We start from the raw sequence: 23,135 nt of genomic DNA on the forward strand, positions 1-23,135 counted from the left end.
TCCGTTTGGCTTCTTTATTGTATTCATTATAGAAATCTTTAAAAGACGAACATACAGAATATAGGACATAATACAAATAAAATGAAATCCCTGTCTCTATATAATTATAAAAACACATAGGGATCAGTTTTCTTTTTAGAAGTAAAGTATGGCTGAAACACATTAGCAGCCAGGGAGAATGGAAACCCCTGGTCCATTCTCTGCCCACTGGAAAAAGTCACACTGTTTACCCTTTTGAAAGCTGCAGGTGTAGAAATTCCGACCGTTGTTGGGTCCTAGTTTCAGAACCGTCCTCATTAAACAGCGTTTCCCATGGTGACAAAAAGGGAAGTTCAAGTCTGCCCACTGCAACAGAGAAAGTTACTTAGTTGTAAAACTCTTATTTCTGTTATATAAACTTGTTGCAAACATATTACAATGTTTGCGAATAAGATGAAATTTAGTTACTTTAATTATTTATAGTTCATTTATGACTTTATTTTCTGACAATAAAGAAGTATGTTACTTTCCACTGCTTACCTCAAAGAAGTTGCACTTGGTCTCTCTGGGTAGTGAGCAGGTGTAGAACTGCCGTCCCTTGTTTTCCCCCTCCTTGTGGACCACTCTGAGGACAGCTGGACGGTGATGGGATGCACAACAAGGGGCACTGGGACTGGAGGAAATGGGGCTTGTGCTGCTTGTTGCTTTAGTTTTGCGCATACTGACAGAAAGAAAGAAAGAGTCTCATTAGGCTGAGATATATTGAAAATAAACACTGGAGTGCCTGTCACATCAACTCTTATTAGTGAGCCAACCTCCTCCTTTTAACTGTATGGTAATAATTGTATGGCCATTTATCAATCTGATTCTTTTTTAACAATGTTGCATTCAAATTCTACAGTCAGTAGTCAGTCAGAGGTTTTTTTCATACAAGCCATCTCCCTGAAGTTGCAAAAAACTTCTCTTATTATAAACTTATTCATGAATAACCAAGTAAGAGATTCACTCACCCTGAGTTGGGGGTTCCATTTTGAGCATTGTTACTGGGAAAGGGACTGTGATCAATTCTCATTTTCTTGGATGGGTGACTGTAGGAGGCCAGTGATTCCCCATTGGAGAGCTCAGCACTTTGCTTCTGCCAGCCACCAGAGGCATAATTGGGGCTTGTTGTCCCTTGGCAGACGCTGTATTTATATAAACCTCGCTCTGCCGCCAAGGAATTCAAATGACTGCCGGCTGGGGAGAGTGGGAAGTTTACAGGCTTTGGCTTCTTGCTTAAGTCAGAGAAAACAAGGGTTGAAGTCCCAAAAGCAGACCTCCAGTTGACTTTGAGCTCCTCTTGTGGTTTCTTGAAGGCAGTGCAGGGGTATTTAATCAAATCAGTTGTGAAGGGTGATGCTTCAGTGCTAATGTCGCCTTTGCGGACTGCGGAGATGGAGCCAGAGTGAGAAACTCAATACATTTTCGGCAGCTGCAGCTCATTCTGATGCACAGGCTGCTCTCATATAATGCTGGTTGCTGTTAGTGTTGTTAGTGTTCAGAGGCAGGGTTGCTACCAGTAAGCAGACTACTGTTGTATTCACCATTTAAATAAAATGTCACACAATCTGTGCTGCTAAGGATGCTTTTTTGCAAAACTCTGTGAAACGAACCCCCAACAGAATATTTGAAATTAAGTAAATGTTTTTAGAGCCTCACATCAGTCATGAACATGAAGCAGTGAGTAATAAATACAGTTTTCTAGCCCCTCAAAAATGCCATTAAACTGCCCTTGAGCAAAGCCCTTAACCCCCAACTGTTTCAGTAGAGCAGCACAGTGGGCCAATGTGGAACATGCAAATACATATATAACTAAACATATGTAAATCAGGGCATTACTGTGAAGAACAAGAGTGCTCAGTCAGCTTTTTATGGAGAAATAAGTGTCCATTATTCATTTCACTGATTTTAAATGTAAAAATACAACCACTATCATTAGTTTCTCAAACTAATGTATGCATACAATGCATATGTATTACAATTTCTAAACTACTTTTATCATACATCAATATAAAGAATTCATCTTATTAGTATAATATAAATTAATAAAACATTGAGGAAGCCCTCAGATCTAATGAATGGAGGCGTGTCATATTTGTCACCTATAATACTACAAAAATGTTTTTATTTCATAGAAATATTCTAAAATATTAAAACTGGCATTATTCTTACATATCGTCAAATATTTTCCTACAACATATTTCACAGAGTGGTACACCCCTCAAAGTCCTCTGAACCATGTATCCTCTCTAGGCTGTTCTTTCAACCCAGTGCATAGTAACGTCATCACTTCTAAGATGTCCCACCAGATGTTCTTTTTTGCCACTGTCCCAACATTTTGTGTTTTGTTTTTTATTGGTTTCAATAAGAAAAGTTGCCTTACTTTCAGTTAAATTAGTATAAATGCAAGTCAAAGGGATCTGTTTATTTGTATATACAGTGTCACTTTTTTAAATTGGTGGTTTTATTTAACTTTTAAATGTGTGAGCCTTGGAAATACATATAAAATCTAAACTATCACTGTGGTTTGACACACAGCAAGGACATTTCTTTCAAACACTAGTTCTGGCAGCGGCTGACACAATGTACTTCAAAACAGACAGCAAAATGGCCAACTGGCAGACATGGTCATTATTTGTGCTGCCAAAGTACAGAGAATTCAACCCACTTGACTGCAGTGTCATTTTTTTTTTTTTTTTGCCATGTTGCTCAAAAGTACCTAAACACCGATGTCAAACCATACCCGTTATCATTCTGCTAAACTTCCAAACTAAATCCACTATTATTTTTATCTCTTGTTCACAAAGACAGTCTCACCCCATTAAATTCAGTGACCATAAGGACAGAACTTTTCACTCACCCTCGGGTTTTGGAGTGAGACAGGCATCACAGGCTTTTGTTCCTGGCTTGTTGATGAGCGTGCAGAGTTGACAGGCCCAGTCCTCTTCCTCTTTCTTGGCCACATTATCACTGGTTCTCTCACTGTAGGCCCAGCTGATCAGTGTGTTTCTGACTGGGAGTTTACTGGATAAAGGAAGCAGTGCATCAGTGGTGATCCTAATAAAACTCTGCTGCTGAAACAGCTTGACACAGTGTTTTGTATCTGCCAGCGAAGCTAGGCAGCCCCAGACTGCATGAAAACGTAACAACTACATAGATCTATGATACATATGGAAAACACCGACTTTGGCTAAGCCCACATCAAAGGCTTAAAAACACGAGAAGCTTACCTACATATTAGCATATAATACCCAAAATGAAAGCACACTTTTAGCATTTATAAGCAGATGTTAAAATCAGTAAAGATGCTTGATTGGGATAGATACATGATTATATTTTAACTATTACACCAATTTATACTACATTTTCACTTTTGCACAATGACAGTTCTATACAACGTAATGTGTGATAAATTACATAAAATGTAAACATAAGAATTTGATAAAGAGCTCTTTTTGTGGATTTAGGTTGAAAATTCAAAATAAGCTCTCAGGTTATTACTGAGATGATAGAAAAGGAGGCTTCACAGCAACTGAGATTTAGATTAGCATCTTATCTTAAATAAATAATAGGAGGTACAAGAGACCAGAAACTTGTATCAGTAATGAGTCAAAAAGGTGATGGTGATGGCTCATTGACTTATTCATGCATCTATTTTCCTGACATTTCAGGTCTGCTTTGTATTAACATTTAACGAACTGACTGCAAGGTCTTTCTTTGTGGAAAGAAAACTTGAATATTGTTAATGTTTGATGTAAAAATGTTCCATAATGCTAAAAGAGCTGGGCTGCAAAATAGCACAGTATTATTTTACTGAAATTGTATTTATTTCTATGCAAAGTGTGCATATCTAAACCAGTACCTGACTACTTGTATTAAAAACACAAAGGGACACTGCAAACCTAAAATGAGTAATAAATATACATGATTCAACAACTAATCTGATTATAAAGCATGCAGACATGGAGAAGACCAACTAGAAAAAAAATTTGGGAGTTGAAGCAGAGGATGAAGATGTGTGAGGATGCAATGTGTTTCATATAATTGCTCCAAGTGTACACGTTAGTGCTCTGACATGAAGCTTGACTATGTTTGACAAGAAGGCAAATCTGCAATGCCAACTATCATGGAGAAGGAAAGTAGCTGCGGCTTTCAGGAAACTTCTCACAGATTGCTTTATCAGCTGTGTAATGTGTTGTAAGGGCTTTAGACTCTAACCCCTTGCAAAGCTTTGCTCAAACACAGCCCAGGAGGTGTTGAGCCTGTGCCCTGGCTGGCAAACACAGCCTTATATGCGCATTAATTTTCCCCCATAACACTTCCCACTCCCTGCCAAGCCCATCTGCCTTGCAAAAATGGCCTCTCTAAATTTGAACATATTATCTAAAGAGCTTTAGAACGTTTTGCAAAGATGAGGTTTTGAAACATGGCACCTAGCTTGTTAGAAAGCTTGGTGTTGTGTAAAGAGTATGTTGTTTTCTGTGTGTTTTTTTTTTTAGCTTTTTAAATTATTTCAGTATTTATGCATTCATTACGGCAACATTTTTATCTAGAAAAAAACAAGAATATTATGTTAACTGATAAAAATCTGAAAAATAAATATCAGCCAAAAAGGACTACAAAAAAAAGTACTTTCCATTTTTAGCTTTTACCACTATTGGTATGAAGCCGTTTTTCAAACAATACCCAAACAAAGGTGTAACCCTCACCAGAATGCAACACAATACTTCCTCAGCAAAAGTGCCATAGTCTACAAGGGTTTCTACCTGATGTCAACCCCGCTGGGATCTCCTTTCTGACAGCACTCACAGAAGTAAGTCATCCTGCCGCCGTCTCCAAGACGACAGACTGTGATGACATGAGAGCACTGGCCACACTGGGGACGCTTGTAGACTTTGTAATGTTTGTAGAGAGGGGAACCAGATTTGCGACACTGATAGAGATGAGGAGGGCAGACAAGAATAAATAGAGGGATGAGGATAAAGAGAACAGACAAAAGAAACACTGCTTTCCTTACTTATCTATTATGTATGGGCATGAATATTTGTTTTACCTATTCTCTGGGTAGAGAGGTTTTGACTTTTGCTCTCTTTTCTTGGCAAAACAGAATTTTAAGTCAACTTTTTCTTGCAAGTAACTCCAAATGAAGTGACGACTAAAAAGCAAATGTCTACAAAAAAACTAACCTTGTAAAAGAGAAGACTGAAATCTCGAGTCATTTTCACCAAGTGGTGCATCTGCTCGGCTGTCAGCTGTTGAACCTAAAAAATGAAGCAGCACAGTTAGTTACAGTTCACAGCCAGAGAGGGAATAAACCTTATTTGTATAGCCCTTCATTTCAAAAAAGACGAAAAACACTACACAGTCAGCAAATCAATAATACAAGCTTCTAAAAACACCAGACATCCAAAAAATGGATTTAAAATGATGCAATGGAGAAAAATCACATACAGTATATTCCATAGACTTCTAACAAAGGTAAAAAAAATCTCATTCTGGCTCAGACAGCACTTGTTGCTCTTTCAGGACACCTACGGGCTGGGTAATGGAGGAGAAGTTCATAGAGATTCAGTGGTCCCAGAAGAAGAAGGGGCCAAAAGTCCTAGATTAATGTTTTGCTCCAGTGTGCTATATTCTTATACCCCATGTAATACTTTCTAAGGGGGGGCAGACATTCTAGCAGAGCAGAGCCTCTGGTAATAGTTGAGTAATAGAAGTATTCATGCTGCAAAGTGTATTTTACCTGCAGTGGATAGGTCACTGTAAAAATTTTTTTAACCTCCAAAGATTGCTTAATAAAAATGTTCCCTGAGAGCTTTGACAAGCAGCGGGTCTTTCAAACATTATGTGACATTATTTTCAGATCAGGCTGAGACATCTTTTATGGATTTTTTTTCATAAACATATGCTATGAATCGAAGGGAAAAAAACATTTTTTGATTCTCAGTAAAAGCCATGAAACAAAAGATTTCTCAAGCTAAAAGCGAGGGGAAAATGTGACTGTGCTGCAATGCGCTTGTTTATTTTTTTCGGATTTCACCCTCCTCATTGCAATGCATCACTCAATAACACAAGGGCTTACACTTTTTTTCAGGAATTGTCTTGCATTTTTACCCTCTTTTTTTATTCCTCTGCTGAACACAATCTATCATCTTTTCCATACCTTCACGGCTGGGTGGAGGCCAGAGTCAAACAGGGCTTCGTTTTTAATGATGTTGCCTACTCCCGGCATGACGGCTTGGTCTAAAAGAACGTCACAGAGCATCCTGCTACTTTGACTTCTCACTGCTTCCTCAGAGCGAGAGAAACTGAACTTGGAGGAGCACACATCCAGACTCTCCATGGCCTTCACCCTCTGCTCACAGTTGTCTGTCAACCTGCAAACACAGTTTTTTTAGAGCTGGAAGAATGTAGAAAATATACAGCTAGTTTTATTTCATATGTGCCATGAGGTCAACTGGTGCTCCTAAGGTTACACATTTCAGAATCGTATATTCGGTTTTGCTGTGTTTGTTATTAAATGGGAAAGCATAGGTGAAATAAATGAGCGTCTGACTACTGAACAGGACCTTCTGGGCAATGATCAGGACAAATGTCGAGCAAAAAAAAGGCAGCATTTTTCATACAATAGCCACTGTCTTCAGTCAGCCTAATGTAGGACATTCTCACTGAATGAGACTCATACCCCAAGGTGAACTTCTGTCACCTCAATCTATCTAGGCTACGCTGGTGTCCCCGTTACCTTATTTCTACTGTGCTGTCAAAGAAGCACACAGTGTCGTTGGTAAGGTGTATTTCCAGCACCGGTGAAGAGCCCGTTCTATCCTTCCTCTCAGCAGGGTTTATACGCATTGATCCATTCATACCAAAGTGGACTCTAGAGGATGAATAACAGAAAGAAAAGACAAAGTCTGTTTAAGGATAGCACATCTCAATTCATATAAAACCTGAAAAAAAGGGCAGAAAGGTGGCCTGCTGGATGAAGACTCTCCTGTGTATTGTGTTTTCATATGGCTTTTGTATCCATACGATTCGATATCTGTATTTACTGGGAATTTGTTACACTAAGCAACAAACAGACATTTCTCTAGTTATCTTGTGCACAAACAGTTTCTCAGTTGAATTTCTAGATAATAGAATAGAACAGAATAGAATACATTAATCCACTTCACTTCAGGTACCAGCAGCAATACACACCGACAGTCAGAGCAAGAATTAAGTAGAATAAACTAGAATACAGTATAATAAAAATAAGAGATGAGAGGAATTATGTAAAAACATTGCGCACCAGCATGGTTATTGATACACAGATGGGATATTGCATATAAGTTACTGCACATATTTAAATTATTGCACGTGTTGAATCTGGAGGGCTGTACTCCTCCCTCCTTCTCCTTTATTCTCCCCCTCCTGCCAGGCCAACATGCTACTTTTATACAGAATTTTATCAATATCAGCCAACATTTGTGCCTACAATTATGAAGGATATTAAAAAAACTGAAGCTGTTGGAGCAGTTATGAAACTAATTATAATATCAGAATTTTATTATAGACATTCATAATAATTAGATAAGCAGCTATGACCAGCTTTACTCTCTAGTAACTGAGACTAAGCTAATGGCTGCTGCTGACAGGTACGTTACCTCAAAGCTCTTGGACCAAAATACATGAAGAGCTCTTTGCCCAGGGTTTCAACGCCAGTATACTGACTGCCGTAAAAGCACTGGAAGGCATTTGAAACTGACACGGAGCAGTTTTTCTGTAAAGGGATGCAAACAGATGAGCAGAATCAAACAAACAAAACTGCGCAACAAACTTGTATGACATAACAGAAGATAACTTACAGCTGATGTTGTCAAACTGCCTCGGATTTCTTTCACTTTCTGTCCTTTCTGAACTTTAGCGCGGATTTTCTCTCCGTTCAATGTGCACCCAGGACCTTCAACCATGTTCTTGTTGAAGATATAAAACCTAAACAAACTCTCAAAATGTTGTTGTCGTTTTCTTCCTTTCCCCGCCACAAGTGTTTCAACTTGGAGCATGCGCACGGCATGGTCTATACCCGGAAATGGGCGTGGTCAGATCATTCTGACTTAAAGGGACATGAACACATTTATCTGCAAGATTTGATCTGCGCTTAAAATTAATTTTTACTGTATTAGGGGCTGTGATCCAGAATCGTATATACGTACATATTTACAGAAATAAGAAAACAAGAAATAAAATATTACACTATGTAAATATCTATGCACTGTAGACCCTTGTATTAATATCCTTTCTTACTTCTCTTCATCTTTTAAACGTAGAACCAGATATAATTATACAAAAATGTTTCAATAATGATATGTGCGGTCAGACATTGTGGAGAGGAAATAAAATTTCAAGATTCATTTTCTTCTTCGCATCAAAATGTTCTTCCTTTCTGCCTGTGTCTATGCATATATTAAAGAATATTAGGAGGGGAATGAAAGTAAATAATAACCAAGCAAAATATGAGAAGATAAATTAGAAAACAGATTCAAAGCAGTCTAATAATACACCAAGCTGTGGGTGAGTCTGCCGACTTATTTTATGATTTTATATCATCAAGCAGCAAATATACTACATGCACTTATAGTTGGTCACCTATTAAGGCCTACATATAGTATAGTATTGATTTTGCAAAAAGCACAGACTGGCATTAATTTCTGTAGGATTCTCAAGGTCAAGCTATTGAAATTTAAATTCTATATAGGTTATATATATTATAGTTTTTTTATCCTATTAATCTAAAGAGATTGGTCTGTGTGCAATGCTTTTTATTTTTCACTTGAGGGCGCCAGAGTACAAGTGTTGGTCCTTGGCCTGCAACCAGCATAGATAGATAGATAGATAGATAGATAGATAGATAGATAGATAGATAGATAGATAGATAGATAGATAGATAGATAGATAGATAGATAGATAGATAGATAGATAGATAGATAGATTGTGTGATAAATAGATAGATTGTGTGATAGATTGTGTGATAGATAGATTGTGTGATAGATAGAGTGGGTGATAGATAGAGTGGTCATGCATATAAACACTCATACATGTTTTTGTAACATTCAAATGTTCTTAATTGTTTAATTGTATATTAGAGTTTGTCAGTATTATAATTTGCGACCCCTTCTCACAAAATCTGAGAGTTCTCTTAAGTAGAGTCATTATTATTCCACATTAAAATTAACTACCAGATGTGCGTGTAATGGCCTACCGTCTCTACCTTGCCCAGTTTAGGTGTCCCATCTGGCTGACAACAATTCAAACGAATTATAATTTTCATTATTGTCAAAAGATTTTCTGCATGGCTTACCTGCATAATTGCAACAACTTGTTTGCTCTGCAGTTTTACCACCCAGAAACCCTTCTGTTGGCCCAGATAAAAATAGATTGAAGTCCATGTTCTCCAGCCAAGTGTACAGCCATGCCCTCCTTTAAAAAAGGCAGTACTCAGCAATAATATGTATTAAAATCTGGTGCAGCTCTCTCACATTGTCTCCAAGGGAAGCAGATACATGAAGCCGGGTCTCACTCAAAGCTAATACTATATACTGGCTCCTACCACAGGAGTTATACAAGCAGCAGGTACCTGCAGAGTTTTGCTCCCCTGCAGACTGAGGCATATAAAAGATTAGAGGGAAACAAGTCCAATTCATGTCAGGTGATTAGGCTCTAATTGTTCAAGTTTGAATGTTTTCTTTTGAGGAAAAGACTTAACACAACAACTTCAAAATAAAAAGCAGCATATATTAATAATTGCTTGTTTTATTTTCCCCTCATTTAAGCAGGTTAAAACTCTTTGAGATTAAAAAATCTCTTTTACAGGGGCAACCTGGTGCTGTAAAAGAATGTATTCACATGGAAAAACAAATTAACACACTGAATAAAATCACATCTTGTAATGTTATAGTGCTGTTTTTTCAATATTTAACTTTTTTTAACTGCAGAGTCTTCACAGGTCCTGAATCAGTCTATGCATCATAATATATGTATGGCATCTGCACTGTTTGTCACTGCTTCAAAGCATAAATAGATAAATAGTGCATGGAATACTGATCTGTCCTGTGATATTTACCCTACTTTGTACTGCATGTCCTTCACTTTCCCCTTGCACTGTGTGTTTCTGTTTTCACATGCTTTGCTGTATTTCCCTTGCTTTGCTTTGTGCACCACAGTGTTTGTCCATATTGGCAATGTTAAAGATATTCTCTCTCTCTCTTTTTTTGTACTGCAATACAAAGGCTGTGACATCTGCTTTGTGTGAGCATGCTGTGGGATCAACACAGGGCCTGCAGTTTGTCAGCTAAACTATAAAAAGTACTGCTACAGAGGTTAAGGACTCCGGGAGCTAAATGATCATCCAGGTATGGACAGGAAACTGATGACTACTGGGAATAAAAATGTCAAGGTGTGTCAGCATCAGTGGACCCACAGAACAGGAAGATGTGCTCATGTTTATATGTTCTTGCATGTGTGCTGATGAGCTACAATTTGATGCAAGTTTCTCATTTAACTCTAGTTTTGATCATTCAGTATGGCCAAATACTGCTTAATATCTGATAACTATAAGAGAAAAATATAAATTTGACACATCTAATAATGATCCGGGGCCTTGCTTGCTTCAGTATCCCAGGAATGTATTCCTGTTATAAGCTGAAATAAGAAACATGGCCACTGCTCAGCCTATTCTGACAGCAGTATTTAGTCTTGAGACACAAAGCTGTGTGCGGACTGTAATCTGTATGCACAGGTGTAAGATATTATAAATGCAAGTGTGACATGCTTGCACAGCATCTCCAATCCACAAATTTCATTAAACCATTATTACACTCCTAATAGAGGAAGTAAATTGTCTTGAGCCGTGCAGCAGTCTCCTCCTAATTGCTTAAATGAGTCCTCTAATTGTTAAATAAAATTTGGGGATTGCAGTTGGTGCACAGCTGTTTAAAGATTCATAAAAACATGCAAATATATATTCAAATAGCATGTGTTTTTATTTATGGGCAGTTTGTGTGTATATATGCATACACACAAATGATACATCAAGGATATTCAATAAGATTAGTGAACAAAAAGGTTGGGTGTCACTGTGATGAATACCTGATGAGGTCTGAAGTGAAATGAGATATTATTCATTAAAAAGGAATCAAAAGCCTATTCAAAGGCTGAGCAATGAGGCATGAAGTCATGAGCTGACTGCTCACTCACAGGACATAATTAATTAGTTTAATGTTAAGATAATTGTTCTCCTACTTCTGTGCTCATATCACACCTTGTATTTCTAGTTTTTTTTTTTAAAGAAACACTTTTTTATTTGGATTCTTCTTTCAGTTGAAGCGAGTATTCACTGCCAGACAGCATCAAATCCGTGGGTGTTAATTGCCTGCAGTAGAAAGGATGAGTGCAAATGGCACGATCTATTCAAAGTGTAGCGAAAACAGGCCCACACTCCTTCAAACTGAATGGTGTTTATGTTTTTCTGTAGAAAAGTTTTATTGTATAAAATTGCATGTGAGGCAAAAAAAAAAAAATGACAGTTGTTTCTTTGGTGGAGAGAAGCTAAACTGCAGATGGAGATGCGTTGCTATGCAACTAGGATTTCAAAAGTACTTGCAGCACCAGGGTCACATTTCAGTGTCTGTCTCCACCAGCCTGGCAGGAACTGATGACTGCTAATAATGCTATTTTTAAAGTGTCTCATTTGCAACCCTCCAAATGTGAATATTCGACATGATGTGGGGATATTTACTGTTTCTGTGTATTATTCAGAAAATAGACCTTCTGACTTTTTCTTCTTCGTTCACATTTGGCACTTAATTATTATTCTAGGGAGATAATGTTGTGATATACCAAGTCATGTGGAACTAATAATGCTGGCAAGATTTACGTGTCAGTAGTAAAGAATAATAATAAGAAAGATCTATGAATGTCTGAATGTCATCGGGTTATATTATCTTTAAAAACATTTTCATTCATGAAAACCTCCCTTAAAGTCCATTTATCAGTGCATTAATCCCGGAGGGTCCTGCTCCTTCATCTACAGGGTGTATTGAACGTTCCTCATATATAATGTGTTCGTTGTGTCATCTTGGCCAGAGGATTTTTATTATTGTTCCATCACTTACCCAGCCAAGACTTGTGAATACATGCACACACTGAGGTGAGGAAGTAAGGAAGGGAAAAAAAACAGCACCAGCCTGAACGCATGCACACACTGCCAGTCCCCAGGTACCTTTGCCAAGAAAGTCCCTCTTGTTTGGGATCTCAGCTGGAAACATCCTGAGTAGCTGTGTTTCATCCATAGCAGACATCACGCTACTCACAACTTAAAATGTCCAAAGTCAGTATTAAACGAATAAAGCAACATTTCAAAAGCAACTTAGAGTCAGTTCATTTAACTGTTAAACATCTTCAGATCACTTTTATTTTCAGGCCAAATCTATAGCTCTACAACTGTTTTCATAGTGAGCTGCTGCTTCCTCTTGGCTCCCAGAGTTCACAGTTCACCACATCAAACAGCACTCCACCCACAAGCCACCTTTCACACATGAAGGTCTACTGGGAGATACAGGGGTCAGCCTAGTGCTGAGAGTCAGTGGGCTTTTTCCACATTTCCCGTATTTGTGCGTCATTATCTGTCCCCTTTCCTCTGACCCAGACATTGACTTCAGGACACCATATTGAACGACGTCTCAATCAACTAAAACGCACCTGAAGGAGGGATAAAGGGTCAAGCAATGCAGCTTTGTACAGATTGGAAACCACCCCCTACAGGACACGCCCATGGAGTGCAGTGACCACACTCAAACATGCAGCATACATCATGTGTTAATGGAAAAACATGGCAGGTTCTAATTCTAAAAACACTATATAGCTGATTTACTGTTAACTAACATACTAGCACCACATGCTACTATACTTTTATACTTGATCATTCTGTTTGTTGGCTTCTCTAAAGTAAATGCATTGAGGCCTCTAGTAGAGTAGGCACCAAAATGCAGCAACATGCAGCAACATTTTGTTCTTCAATAAATCAAAGTGGTTCATTAAGAATCATTAGAGCAGGGACAGAGTTATCTGACAGCAGGCTGGATCGATTATCATCTGGGTTTTTAATGCCCGAGACGGAATCTATAGAAGTGTGATTAAGTATTATTAGTATACACAGTGGTAGACTTTAACAACAATATGTCATATTTAATCGACATCACATCCAATTGCTTAAAACAAGGAGTTGACGTCTCATTTTGTCACAAAGAGAGGAGGCGAGGAAAGAAATTAGGGAGGAAGATCATAAATGCCTTCACTGTGAAGTTAGGTATTGAGTCGACTATTAACCTGGAATATACAGGAAATGCTGTAACAAACAAAACAACCGACTGACAGGTGCCAAAAAGGGAGATATACTGAAATAAAAGCTAGAGCTGACTCTTTGACATATTACTGATGTTTCCAATCAGAACAAAATGGCTGCAAGGAAAAAGATAAAGCTACTCTTTGCTGTTAATGCATTTCTCCTCTAGGTGGCAGTGTCTCCTTCTTCATAAGAGATGGTCTCTTCTGAGAAAACTGGACAAAGCCAGGCTTTTGTCATTAGGACACCAGTGATACACACGACTGCTTTGGTTTGTCATTCGAACACTGCTGCTGTCAGAGGAAAAACTTTATTGTCAGTTGACATCATAACAGTAATCTCTATCACCCACACAGAGCAACACACAGAGCCAAGTGTTAGACTAATTTGATAATGGGACATTTAATTAGATGTAAACAATGGCACTTATTAAATAAACACCAAGCTTTCTCAGTGAGCAACATATATGCATGTGTGTGTCCAAACTTGCTGTACTTATGGAAGTATAGTTATATATAGTATAGTTATAATAGAAGGAGATTAGTTATGGAGGTTTTGCAGTAGAGCAAGGTGCAGTTCAACTATTGGACAAATATGCAGATTAACAAAAAAATAAGAATGGCACACACACACACACAGTTCTTTAAAGTCATTAGCAGTTTTGTATATTTGTTTTTAGAATAAATTCCAATTAAATTTTGAGAATTGGTAGTAATTTTTGTACAGTAGCTGAGGACAGAAGTTTTCAGTGCTGTGTAACACTGTCTAATCCATTTGAAGATTTCTCGCTTGACTTGAATTGTTCAAATTCTTAAAAGAGGAACTGATGCTGCACTTGATATTGATTTGATCATATGTGCATATTTTATGTTTTCCATGGTTAGCAGCGATGCACACTGTCCCAAGTCATCATTTCATGCAGCTTGTGGTACCCACGCCTTCTTTGAAATGTCTCTTCTTTTTGAAGCAGACAGTACAGGACAGTTCCAGGGGAATTTGGTGTACATTCAGATGCACTTTGTCCCAGCTGCAACTCCAGCTCAGTTTGGCTGACATTAATCTTGATTTTGAACTGAAACATGTCTCAGTCCTCAGCTCTAGACAATAAAGACAATTGAACTCTGATACGATCCACCTGTGCCTCTTTACGCCTCAAGCCTCAAGCCTCAAGCCTTTTATACTCATAGTGCAACACACAAAGCGATACAATCTGTAAACGTTAGTGTGTTTTCCAGCCACTGAAACATCTTTTATTGTGTTTTTGGGCAAAAAATAAAAAAAAAACTATTTCAAGAAAGGTACTTCTGGGTGGCCAAGACAAATTGTGGGACAGGGCAGGGATTTATCCAGCCCATCCTCGCCAAGAGAACATCACATGAGGTTTCACTCTTTAGAAATGGAACCCGAGTGCATATTCTATAGCTGCATCTCTACGTGTTTATGGGGGCCTATGCAAAAGGAATGGTTTTCCTTATTGTTATGACTTTATGTGTATTAAAATAATCTTTACCTAACCCCTCACCCTGTTTTCAATGCCTAACATTAACAAATAGTTTTTATGCTGAATCCAGCTGTGGTTAAAACTCAGTGTATCAGGTAGGAGAACCTGAACCCCAGAGTAAAAATCCAGCACATTGCATTTACTCTTACCATCCTCAACCATACCCTCTCTCCTTACTTTTTTTTTTTAATTTAGCAGAGGTTATGCTAGTAAACATTATAATATTTACTTTTTTAATGACTGACCAAGTAATATACTCAAAACAGAAAATAACAATGGAAAAGGGTTTAGGGTATCTCTCTGCAGTCCTTATCATCCAGTATGCTGAGGACTTTCATGCATGAATACCATCAGCCTGTACCTAAGTGAAATATGATTGCTGGCTGACAACGACAACACATTATAATCAGTCCTGACTCAATTATTGCAACAGGTACACCTTCCATTTGCCATTTTTTATGTGTATCTGTCGCTCTACGCCGCACTTACACAGTTCTGAGCTAATCACACACCCACGCGTACACTTACCCATTAGCACACGGTCATTATTCCGTGCATAGATTTCCACAGCTAATCCTTTGATCTGAGGCCTTGATTTTTTAGGGAGCTGGTGTGTTCGTCAGCTGCCTCAGGCTGCATTTGAGCTCTATTATTTATCACAGAGTGTCAGGGGGCCCAGAAGAGAAGGGAATACGAGCGAAAAACAAGGTTCATCTTCTATTATTCTTTGATAAACCACTACAAAAGCAGACAGAGAGGCTGCTGAGCTCAGTGTCAGTGTGAGTTTTAATTGGTCTGTTCCAGGAGGTGTCATTGCTTTGGAAGTGTAGCATCACTCATTGCTGCCCAGAAAAGTGAACATATAAAATAATAATAACAGGGTTTTCCAAACCATTGGTGTGTCTTGTGATTATAGGCTCACATTCAGTCCTTTCTGATAGGTTTGTGATTGATTATTGTTTATTAATAGACACTTGAACGCCTCATCTATGCTGTGTCTGACAAAAACTCGGCCTGCCTCTGTCCAATAATGAAATAATTTGCATCCCAGCTTGTCTAAAACTCCTTCAATTAACATGCTATGTCTTTCTAAAAAAGCCAGGGGACACTGCCTACCTGTCTCTGCTGGTTGCCTGGCAAGTGCTCAAAGCCAAGACACAGTCAATCTAACAGCAACTTGTTGTTTTTAAGCTGATGTCAAAGTTTAGCTTTGAGCATTAATGCACATACTAGTTCTAATGAAAAGTGAGCTTCCTTTCACTGTGAGACAAGTCGATCGATCACTGAGTTATTGATTTCTAAAAGACAACAAAAGTGAAGAAAATAAGAACTGAACTATGCTGGAAAATAAGAGAAAAGGTGTAATTTAGTTCCAGAAATGGCACACTGCAATCCAGATGCATGCAGACATAATTATTCTCCACAGTCTGCTGTAGTAATGACTTGGGTTAAGAGAGTAAACAAGTCCTGTGGTGTGCAGACAAAGACAAATGACATACTCCTTCTCCTACCCTTAACCCTGATGTTTGTTTTTTTTTCCTTCTTGCCCGTGCATCCTCGGCCTACAGCAAAGACGTAATTCTTTTTTTTTTCTCCATGCTCAACCTCAGAATTTTAGTTCTGCTTTTGCGTTAAAGGACAAGCAGAGGAGACGACATGGAAAAAAAAGGATGCTCTAATTATCTAATTAGCCACTTGTGGTCACGCCTCTGTGGAAATGGTCTTGTAACGGCTCTGTAATGGGCTCTGCTTCACACAGGTGCTTTCCCAGCACGACTCCAGCCACCGACACAGATGGAGGAACTTCATCTTAGTCTTCCTCCCACAGTCATTTGACATCTTTTTTTTTCATTGCAGTGCTATCCTCCTTTTTTAAGGTCTCCTATAAATCATCTACTAATGTTCTTCTGTCTACTACATTTGATAGGGTGTTTTAAATACAACACAGCAAAGGATGTCGGTAACACAACACAGAGAAACAGATACAGTAGGAAGCAGGAAAACAGTATTACAGGTTCTCAGACTACTGAGAAATAACACAGCATTCTGAGCACCTCCACAACATCAGTTCTCTTCTATATTGAAACCTCTGAGAGAGCATGATTACAAAGACCAAAGGAGAAAAAAAGACAGACAAGACGAGGGTGTGGGTGGAATTTATCTCTTGACCAGACAGCAGGTCTTTAACGAGGCCTGAAACATCTCCAGGCATTTTAATGGACAGATTTTCCAGGTCTCAACACTCACCCACAGGCACAACAGTGCATAATGTCAGTGCCAGCAAGTGCAGGAGAATTGAAATTGAAGCATGATGTTATTATATCACGAGTGCTGGCCTCATACTGTAGAAAACTAAAAAGTACTTTGATATATTAAGGTGAAATTCCGAAGACAGGGAGCGAGGATATAGCAAAAACTTTGAAAAATGGACTGTTTTTGTGCGACTTGATAAAGACTCATTTACGGACATATTGGTCTTCAGAGGAAAAACTCCAACCTCTAAGCAGAAATAAATGTATTGACATCGTGAATGCAGCTTCGGAGATTTATTTTGAGATTACAATGCTGAGATTTGTGGGTGGGACAGGAAGCTAAATCTTCACCTGCAGTGGGGGAGAACATTTATCCGCTTGTTTCTTTAATGTTATTTGCCTTTGGAGTTTGATACATTTAAAATAACAAGGGTTTAAGCACGGATTTAAATTAAAGGGCTTTGTAAAAGTTAAACCTTTTCATCTGAAATTACACTTTTAAAAATACAAACAAAAACCTCTTCTAATGCTCATCGTGATTATACTCCTAACATTATGTCTCTCATTAACGTTCTTTTTGCTGTTTGTGTTATGTCTGAACACTTAACATGAAACACTGGAGCCTTTTAGTGAATTAAAGGTGTTTGTCCACAAAGTTTCATGAGAACTGACTTTACTGAACACTGTTATCACTGCAGAGCCTCCCTCACTGTCGACTAAACATGCAGTTGTGAGCTTGGCTCTCAGTCACAGGGTGGAACTTACACATAAGTGTGTATAGAAACACAACACCTTGAAGTACTAACAGAAATGAAGACAGTAGTACTGACTGTGTATGATCTGTGCCTGTGTTTAATTGGCTTTTAAAAATCCACACCCCGTTCGTTGATGCTGCTTAAATTAAATGTCTGACTTGTGTGTTTGGATGGCTTCCTGTTGAAACCTGCTGTGCAGGAAGTTTTAGCTGAAGTGACTCCAGTTCCAGCAGCTCTCACTGCGGTTGCCTAGTAACCATTTATATAGTCTCAGACCATGGGCTGAAAGCTCAAAAAATATAAAGCACACTCTTTTTTAAATTACCAAGTAGGGAGTTCCTCTCTGCCAACCTGGCATTCAAATGTCCCTGTAACTGTGGACTATTTCATTTGATTTGCTTCCATAAAACTTTTATGGGAGCATGAAACATGCGAGATCCATAAGTGTAATATGGTGTGTTAGAGTAAGACTGTAAAGTCACTGCTGGGATTCCTTATTCCACATGATATTTGATGCTTCTTAGGTTTATGCTCAATCACATGTTTTTTTTAAACATATTTGTATTATGCAGGCCTTCCTACGCTTTCACACTTACCACACAACACACAAGTATATGAATACAATCCAAAAACTCTCCCCAGACAGATAATCTTCGAGGTAATCTTGTCAGTTATGATGGATTATGGAAATAGCAAGAAGAATATAGAGGCGTACCGTGTGGAATCCTACAACAGGCTGAGAGCATGTGGACCCAGGTTGTCCCGCTATGCAGAAGATAAATGCTGATTCAGCCTGTTTACATGAGTCGCCAACATGTTAGCTGTAAATGGTGGTGAAGGATGGAACATTTTGCCTCATAAAGTGTGTTTAATATTGAATTCATACCATGATCTTTACCTAAATCTGATCGGAATTTAACACCTACCACTTGTTTTCAACCCCAACACTGAGTGAATATGAAACATTCTCAAAGTGTGACCACTTTAAGTGACACAGGTGTTTCAGAAACCTATGGGTGATGTGGAAGCTTCGTCCACAGTTTATCAGTGTAAATAGTATCCTAATCTTAGGAATTACAGGTGGCCAGTATTAGTCCTCTGATCATGACGTCAGCCATGATGTGCCATTTTGACAGCTCCAGTAGATGATAATTGCATAATTGTGTGGTTTATTTTTGATTTTCGTACTGATGTTCACAGCAGAATTCACCATAATAACGTTTTTTCGCACGTTGTTTTGTGTAGCAGAGGTAAAGTAAAGGACCAACCAAATGAATGAGGATTAGTTTTAGTTGGTTTATTATACATATATGTATGTAATATATATATATATATATGTATATGTTCAAATGGCAGCAGCAGTTACAACATGCTGCATTTAGACATACATTCTGCAGTTCTCACTGGGATTTATTAAAATGTCTTTAAATTAGAGGACATGGTACACACAGGGTCACACAAAGGCTGGATGTCAGAAAACAGTGGTGAGCTCTTTCATCCAAAGGTCCTCATTATCGCCGCTGAACATGATAGGATTCTGTGGGGCGGTAAAGGCAGAAGCAGTCCCAGACCGCAGATGCTCCGAAGCAACACTCTGTCATTTATGTATGAATGCGTGTGAGTGAGAGATATGAATTAATTTCACACTCACTCCTGTCAGCACATCAACCATTCATGAGTAAATCCATCCATGTATGACGGTAGTGTGATCCCTCTTCAACCACCTCAGGCAGCTTTTTTTTTTTTTTATGTGCTGCCGGAGGGAGATGTTTGCATACAGTAACACTGCTTATAGAGACTGTCTCCCTTGTGTGCTAGCCAGGATGCTTATTACCATGGCAACTCAATCTCCAACAAAGCCAGAGTGGGGCTTTGAAGACACAAGCAGGCTGTTGCACTATTCCTGCCAGTCGTTTGCAGATATGCCTGATCAATGAAAGAAGAAAGAAAGACGGTTCTTTAGTACTTAAAACTGCACTTACTGAAGGCCTACAGTCATGATATGCACATCTTAGCTGAGATAGACAAAGCAAATATGTCCCTTTTTATGATTTAGTTGCTTATTCACTTATTAAATAACCATTTTTCTGTCACCATGACCAGAAATCAGCCAGCTAGAGGACACAATTGCACATGTTTTGTATATAGTTGCAATACTCCCTGTGTCTACTTTGTATTTTGGCACAACACAATGCAAAAATCATCACTAAGGTATGTCAGACATTGCCATTGCATGAGAAAGAAATGTTTGTAATTCTCATTGGGAGACTTTCCTCCTCCTGCCATTGCAGTAAATTTATTGTGGTGCTACTGCTACTACATTTCAGATGTTAACTTAGCGGACAGCACTAAAGAAAATTCTTTGTTCTCATTTTCTCACGATTAAGAAGGCCATTCTTGGTTATTTTCCTTTCATACTAGCACAGATGTGGACACGGAGTGGTCAGAGCTCCAGTGGTCAGGGGTGTGGCAGACAGCATGAAGGAGTTTGTTTTAATATGTCCACTTGGAAAATCCTCTGGGGAAATATCATGGATTCTGGTGCAGATGTTTCACTGTGTTTGCATGCTTGGAATTGGGGTTGGGCCCCTTTGATCTGAAATGGAAAGGCACCGCAGAGGTTTGCAACGCTGGTGAGACGAAGTGCTGCAAATCAGGAACTGTTCCCACCTCCGGATTTTCCCAGGTCTCCCCGCAGTGTCTACCTTCTGTGATCAGAGACATGGGAATACCACGGCCCATCGCCTTCATACATCTCTCTCTTGGCACAACCTGTGACCATTTGGCATCTCCAGTGGAAACACTGGGAGTCGGTGCCAGCAGTGGCAGCCAATCAATGCCCGCATGCTTCCTCCCACAGAGTTCATTTTTATATCAACTCTGCTCTATCATCAGCCTGTTGTTTTACCACACCGGATTCTCTTTTCAATTCAACACGGATAAACATACTTATAATCTACTTTAAATTCAGCTAGCACAGAGAGAGTGAGCGGCACCATTAAAGGCTGCCCACAGATTGACCTGATGACCTGAGTGATGCTCAGAGAGACTGGTCCCCTGGCAGGTGACTGTGTGGCCTCTGCTGATGTTCCAGAGCTCTGTTTGACTGCTCACACGTGGGGCTGTGTGCCTCCTGTCTGTTTCCTCTGGGATGGTCAGACACTTTCTTTTTAAGTTATTTTAGGAAATCATCACCTAGACCACTTCTCAGTTTTTATTACAGCATGTGCAGGAATCTCTCCTCATACCTAAGGCAAGCATAACAACTTTAAATGTCTTTGTTCAAAAATCTGGCACTGGGTTAAGTGACTCATGTTTGTGGTGTAGTACTAAAAATTAACCTAAAACAGTGATTTGGAGAAGACAGTTAAGGACCAACAAATTACACAAATTACAATGGGTTGGTGGAGGATGTCTTAGGTTTAGGAATAGATTGAACGCAGGACTAAATAAAGCTCTCAAACGTCCACTCTATTGTCTTGAACTTTAACCCCTTCTGTTGTTTCCATCCCTCAGAAGTAAATCTCACTCTAAAACGCTCTGAGCATAGGCCATGTCTTAGCCTCCTGTGGAACCTCACCAAGGTGTACAGAGCTCTCTCGAGCCTTCATCCTTCATAAGCATCAGATTAAAATGTCATGCTTTGAGAAGGTTTGATATTCTTTGCCTCTGGGCAACTTTGCTTTATAAACATCCTCTGGGGGCTTCTTGCTGCATGATAAACACAGTGTTCACATCTTTTACACATAAGGCAGCAGGCTCTCACTTCACTTATACACGGAAGCTGTTTCCTCATTAAATACAGGCTTATACCACAGATGCACTGAGTTGTAAATGAAGGCAGCCCAGCTGAGGGCTTCTTAAATGAAAATTCCCATCACATTTGCCATGGTAATATCAAGGAGATCTATTACTAGGGTGCGCTGCTATGAACTACCAGCACCTCATGCATCATGAAATGTTGTAAAGACCTGAAACACATGTGGGGGAGAAGCTTTTATCATTTAGTGGGAGAATAAATGCTTGTTTTGTGGGTGAAATAAATACAAATGGGCTCACTCACCACTGAAGTTAAAAGCAGAGTGAGGACCTCACAAGCTATTTAACACTACGGGCTATGCCTGCTCAAGCTAAACTCACCATGAGCCAAGCACTAAGGAGCCAATAAAAACAGCCTCATTTAAGCTGCAGTAACTTGGCACACTGTGCTCTCAGATGAAAACAGTCTCTACGCCCCGTCAACTTCATGTACTGCTGTGCGCGTACAGTGTGCAAGCTGAGCAAAAAACATAGTCAAACGTACAGTGAAGTCAGTACATGTTCTTTGAACAGTCAGTATAAATTACCGCAGGCCTAAACACAGCTTAAGAATTACAGTTCGTCAATGCCAAGCTACCCATCTTACTGCTATTTAGAATCTCTTTAACTGACAGGGGACAGGAAATGTAGACTGCATTGCAAAGCAATGATGGCAGTGTTGACCCCTTGTTGAATTCAAGATAAATAAATAAACAGATTTGCGTTTGTGGCCTTCATTAACCTCACACTGATTGAATACCTTCAAAATTACACCACTGAATCTCGCAAAGAGTTTACTTGTTGGAAATACATAGCTCCAGTCAGGCAGCAGCAGTGCATCACTGATGCACAAGTCTTGTCATGCTACTTTAACCTATTCAAGCCAATACCTGAGAGAGTCAGAAGGCTTTGATGCAGACAGAGAAGTGGGTTGATTCTTTTAGCACATTCTGTATTTAATAATTCTGTAACAGTTTTACATTAAAGTGTTTGATCTTATCTGAGACAAACTTCAAAGACAATTTTATTAGGGGAAAAAACTTTGCTGTTAATGTAGTGTAAAAAGCCACGCAGTGCACAGAATGCTAGATAGTCTCAGGAGGGGAAAAAAAGGACCTGACTAACTTTCAGATTGAGGGGTGTGTTTTGTCATTCTGAGATCAAAGATACTTCTTCTATTGCACGTCCTGAAATCCTGGTGGCAAATCTTTTATGGTGACAACGTTTTCAGTGGACAGTGTGAGATCAGCCAGCAACAAAGGGTGGCATCAATTTGCTGAAATTCCCTTCTACGGAACACATTACTGACACAACTATGATGCAAGTGTTACAGTAATTGCAGAATGAATTGCAGTAACTGAGGATGGCTTCATTTTTATTTCAGCATTATTAAAAAAAAGTTTCAAAAAGATGAGGTGGAATGTAGAAATAAA

General features: G+C 38.9%; 1 protein-coding gene across 1 annotated transcript; it reads right to left on the reverse strand.

Annotated features, from left to right (window-relative positions):
• Positions 1–72: 72 nt before the first annotated feature.
• On the reverse strand, positions 73–8,040 carry neil3 (nei-like DNA glycosylase 3). The gene is made up of 10 exons (XM_028416559.1): positions 7,863–8,040; positions 7,662–7,777; positions 6,761–6,895; positions 6,182–6,395; positions 5,205–5,279; positions 4,785–4,951; positions 2,879–3,042; positions 990–1,404; positions 520–700; positions 73–345 (listed from the first exon to the last, which is right to left on the reverse strand). Exons 1-10 carry the CDS (start codon positions 7,965–7,967, stop codon positions 163–165), a joined length of 1,755 nt encoding a protein of 584 aa, XP_028272360.1. The 5' UTR covers positions 7,968–8,040; the 3' UTR covers positions 73–162.
• Positions 8,041–23,135: the final 15,095 nt, after the last annotated feature.

The sequence above is a fragment of the Parambassis ranga genome, chromosome 10 (assembly GCF_900634625.1).
Source record: "Parambassis ranga chromosome 10, fParRan2.1, whole genome shotgun sequence".
Classification (NCBI taxonomy): domain Eukaryota; kingdom Metazoa; phylum Chordata; class Actinopteri; family Ambassidae; genus Parambassis; species Parambassis ranga.